The sequence below is a fragment of the Fulmarus glacialis genome, unplaced genomic scaffold, assembly GCF_000690835.1.
Source record: "Fulmarus glacialis isolate BGI_N327 unplaced genomic scaffold, ASM69083v1 scaffold1960, whole genome shotgun sequence".
NCBI lineage: Eukaryota > Metazoa > Chordata > Aves > Procellariiformes > Procellariidae > Fulmarus > Fulmarus glacialis.
This window is the reverse complement of record NW_009188163.1, coordinates 56,354-61,276: the sequence shown is the minus strand read 5'-3', so window position 1 is coordinate 61,276 and position 4,923 is coordinate 56,354. Positions and strand designations below refer to the sequence as shown.

General features: G+C 40.7%; 1 protein-coding gene across 3 annotated transcripts in view; it reads right to left on the bottom strand.

The window, feature by feature from the left end:
• The window catches only part of TRAK1 (trafficking protein, kinesin binding 1), a 72,518-nt gene that overhangs the window by 26,433 nt on the left and 41,162 nt on the right, over window positions 1-4,923 (bottom strand). For all 3 annotated transcript variants that reach the window (XM_009577434.1, XM_009577441.1, XM_009577449.1), the window contains exons 4-8: window positions 4,247-4,347; window positions 3,329-3,437; window positions 1,624-1,702; window positions 1,068-1,198; window positions 451-525 (exon numbers count right to left, since the gene is read on the bottom strand). In XM_009577434.1, coding sequence (XP_009575729.1) covers window positions 451-525; window positions 1,068-1,198; window positions 1,624-1,702; window positions 3,329-3,437; window positions 4,247-4,347 — 495 coding nt within the window. The remainder of the gene's footprint in view (window positions 1-450; window positions 526-1,067; window positions 1,199-1,623; window positions 1,703-3,328; window positions 3,438-4,246; window positions 4,348-4,923) is intronic.

Sequence of the window (4,923 nt, the reverse complement as noted above, 5' to 3'; positions counted from 1 at the left end):
AAAATGATCAGGGGGATGGAACACCTCTCCTATGAAGAAAGGCTGAGAGAGTTGGGGTTGTTCAGCCTGGAGAAGAGAAGGCTCCGGGAAGACCTTATTGCAGCCTTTCAGTACTTAAAGGGGGCTTAAAAGAAAGATGGGGACAAGCTTTTTAGCAGGGCCTGTTGTGACAGGACAAGGGGGAATGGTTTTAAACTAAGAGACAGTAGATTTAGACTAGGTATAAGGAATAAATTTTTTACTGTGAGTATAACACTACACTGGAACAGGTTGCCCAGAGAGGCGGTAGATGCCCCATCCCTGGAAACATTGAAGGTCAGGATGGACAGGGCTCTGAGCAACCTGATCTAGTTGAAGATGTCCCTGCCCATGGCAGGGGGGTTGGACTAGATGACCTCTAAAGGTCCCTTCCAAACCAAACTATCCTATGATTCTGAGTAATGTACTCACCTCTGCTGTGAGCTGTCTCTGGGCATCTTTAGCTGCTCCCAAATGCTGGACAAGTTCCTCATTTTCAACTGCACACTAAAATATGCCAAAAAGTATTAGAAATACTGTGATGTTTTGTCCCATGATGATGTTTGTATCCTGTACTACAGGTAAGCAGGAAAATTCTAACTTTTCTCAAGACCTTCTCTGCAGCAATATTAGTTCACACATGTTAGTTTAAAAACATTTAAAATGTTAACACAAGAACACTCAGCATCAATCTGTGCCCTGTTAAATGAACCTCCAAGACTCTACAACTAAGGAGTATGTGCCCACTGAAATACTTGCACTGACATTCTTGTCTTACTGAAGTCATTAAGTTCAGTGCAGAATTTCACATTGAATATTTAAAATAAATTTAACTATTGTATCTGATATATCATATCAAATATATATGCATCTTTTAATAAAATGATGCTTTATAGTCAAGTATGTTAGATATTAAACATCAAACAAGATCACCCAGATAAGGCAGGTAGAAAATTTCCTTTAGGCTCTGGTATACAGAGGATTGTAACTTGTCTTCCAGCTACAATAGCAGCAAATCACAACAGTAGTCTTGCAACTGGATTCCTTACAGCTTTTGCCTTTTTCTGCAGATCGACTATCTGAGAGAGAAGATGGGTGATTTCTTCCTGCTGCCGGGCAGCATCTTCGGTTTTCTTTGCTAACTCTTCGGAGATATTGGCAATCTGGATGTTTGCATCCCCTTTAAGGTAAGCAATTACAATTAACATCACAAATTCAAATGCAGAAAAGTAAGCAGAAAGATGTTCTTTTGGAACATCACTTGATTCAGCAGAATCTTGCCCCTATACACAGCAAGGTATTTTTGAAAAACAGCAGTAGGACACAAAACCAGAAAGATACAAAGTGCTCATGCTGCAAAGGAGACTCTACTTTCCCTTAAAACTAACATTTTCTATGCAAAACTATTTTGCAACTGAGAAAGATTTACCTTACAGCCAGAAGTTTCTGCTGTGAAATTTCAGCCAGCAATTTTCTCCTCACAACCATTTATATAAGGAAAATAAGTATGACAGAAAAACATGACTGACCAATCTGACTCAGTTCCCTTTTTTTTTTTTAAACTGAACTATCTCGAATGAGAAGTGAAAAGAAATAGGGACATACTTAGCTCTTTTACACAGTCATTGACAAGCTGTTGTTCTTTCTCTTCGTAAGTTATTGTTTCAGTCTTCAGCTGACAGGCCTATTCAAGAAATCCACATCAAATATGCTACATTAGCACGTTCGTTCTTTGCCAGTCTGTTGCTGCATTTCCATCAGCTTCAGAAAGACAAGCTTTTCTAATCACTCCTCCAGGAAGACAGTTTTTGCCTGCCCTCCCTCATGTTCTGGAAAAAGGGGCCAGGTGAACATTCAGCACAGACATTACTGTATGGAGAAACTTGCATCATTATGACCATATCCCCACTAGATGTCACTTGTGTATTTTGCACTAAAAATAAAAAAAAAGCCCTGAACATACAAAACACTAGTATGCAGAGCTCAATCTGGTCACCTGAACAAAGCTAGGTATCATCACGAACTAATTAAATGCTTGGTTTAAATAACTGAACTAAACATTCAAGTATTTAAAAAATATTCAGATAGTATTTGAAAAGTTCTGGTGCTGTAACTGTATATCCCACATAAAAAGTTAGTGCTACCTCCTTCCCTGCTTTGTCTTTTCTGCTCTCATTCTACAAGTGCCGAAAGGAGCGTGGCTACACCTAGCTGGTTCTGTCTGGCACCACCTCGGTGGGTCTGTAATCTATTCCCAATGCTGGGTGCATGCACAGACACCCACAGACTGCATCTGTAGAGAGACGTGTAGCTCAGAGGTTTCAGATTTGGCTCCATCCTGTGCCTCGCTGGCACATACTGCATTTCCCTGGAAGGGAAGCCAGTGATATGTGGGGGTCTCCCACCAGCTCCTGACGCAGTGGCCCTCTCAGTTCTAACCCTACCTTCATTATTGTCAAACCATCTATTACTCATCTTCCTTGCGCAACTTCTCAATGAAGCGTACAGCAATCTCCATTATGCGGTGTCTTGTCCAAAGATGTGACACTACCTATCTGCAATGGGCCCTGCATTTGCAGTAGAAAATGGTAATGATACTCTTTTTTCATACATTCATTCTTAGCTCAAAAGTATTTCTTCTGCTACACTCTGCTACATGTTTGCAAAATGGTAACATGCTCCCAAAGTTTAAAAGTTGCCTTGAAAATTAATATAAAATTATTCATAGGATATTCAATTATGAAGTGTTATCTCTGACAGACAGGGAACAGTAAATAAACTTTTAAGAGCTGTGCTGTCTGTGAAACAAATGGAATACTGTCAGAAATAAAAGGCAAGAAAAACACATTCAACTCAAAATATTAACAGCCTGACTTGAAACACGAATTAAAGACATTTCGTGCAAATTTAGGCTAGCAATTTTTATTCTGACAAACACTCTCGTACCAGAGAGACCGTGCCAGCCTACAAACTTCAGCTCTGCAGCTAAAGTCACCCATATCTACCAGGTCAGCCCTTTAACACCTCTTTCAAAGCGCAGTTCTGGACTCCAAAATCTGCCCATGCTCCTGCACATTCTTTTGGCAAGGAAACTGCTTTGCATGTAGCTTCATGTAGCTTCCACGTTTCAGCCTTTCCTTCATTTAGAAGGATAAAGGACAGTGATTAAACAACTACAGAGATGTGTCACATGTGGAATTATATACTCTTAATTAGACTCTCTCAACTTCTATACACATTTCTCAATATCTGTGTTCTAGCATTTAAATGAACAACTGTATTAAGCAAAACACAAAGGGAGCAATTTCACCTCAGATCTAAGCACAACGTTCTCCTCTTCAAGGTCCTTGAGTTTCTTTTGAAGAGAATCCAAATGAAAGTAGTTCTGGACGGAGGAGGAAGATTCATTCCTCTTCAGCCTTGTAAAAAAACCAACAGTTTTAACTAATTTTTACCTGTATTATGGCGAATCTCACAGGATAACAGACTGAACAAATGTCTCAAAACCAGTCAGAGCTGAAATACAGCTTTGTTCATGCCAGTATGTTTGGGCAGCAATGTAGTTCCAGTGATTTTTAAAAGAGCACATTTAAAAAATTTATTTATTATTTCCCACACTTCCTATGGAAAAGTTAGTCAGCCAATGCTATGAGAAAGGAAACCACCTTACTACAGGGAGCAACCCAATAGCTTCCTGATTAACGTTGCACATGCCTCACCACAACGCAGCAATAACTCTGCAAGCAAGAGCAGACAGGCCCTCAGAGCCTGCGATGCTGTTGAGCCAGCTAATTGCCTGGAACCCACGCTATAAGCCATGCTTTATTTCCTTCCCTCTGCTTGGAACTTTCCCATAGTGCCCTCAGGTCCTTCAAGCACAAAGGTTACACAAACAGCACGTTCTAGCACAGCATGCAAAGATATGTGGTGTAGTGGGGTACCGTAAGTGTCTGCCTCACCATCAGAGTGACCTAGTTCCTGTGAAAACTACAGCACTGCGTCAGCAGCCTGGCTATGTACTTTCCCCTCCTGACTCCTCTTGGCACCAGTATAGCCAGCTGGTCCAATGCAAATCCTTCCAGCCGGTGCCATGCACCAAGTTCAGAGTCCCATTTATAGTTCCAGCAAATACAGGGATCATTTTACTACTTTTCAAAGCTATCAAATTGTCCAAACTACCCCTGCTTAGTACCAGATGAAGGTTCAATGTTGTAGATCGATAACTCACGGGGTAGAACAGATGGACTCTGGCTCACTTTCTTCAGCAGCACTGGTATAGAACTGGAGCAGCTCATCTTTCATGGAGAGCTCATGCCGCAACTGAGAAACCTGCACAAAGAAGAAGCTTGCAGATCAGTAACTTGATTTTCCAGGCACATTCTTAAATAAACCCACTATAAATTAGTTATTCATCCTCCAAGCATCATCTTCAGACTACATCAAAAGGCCAAAACTGGAACAGACGAGAACCAGTTCCTTTATTTCTTAGAAAGAAGGAAAAGGGTACCTTTTAAATTAGCCATAAAATGTTCTTTTTTTAGAAGTTCAAAAATGCCATTATCCACTGCTATTAAAGAAGGTGAAAGAGAAACATGTCTAAGATGAGCAATCCTGATTCACTATTGCATTAGTCTAGATTCACATTCACAGAAATGGGTATATTGCAATGGCACTACAAGAAATTAATGTGGCACAATCAAGACAAACATCACTTTCTTATCCATTTTATACGATGACTGTCACCATGCAACTTGGATACGGGCCTTGCAGACCTCGGATACAGACATTTCTTCCTCTCCAAGAGACTTTAGACAAAATTACTGAAGTGCTTGTGTAGTAAGGTTACATCTGGGACTCGGTTGCCTGTTGAGCTGCAGAACACCACCACACAGTGGCAGGCTGCCC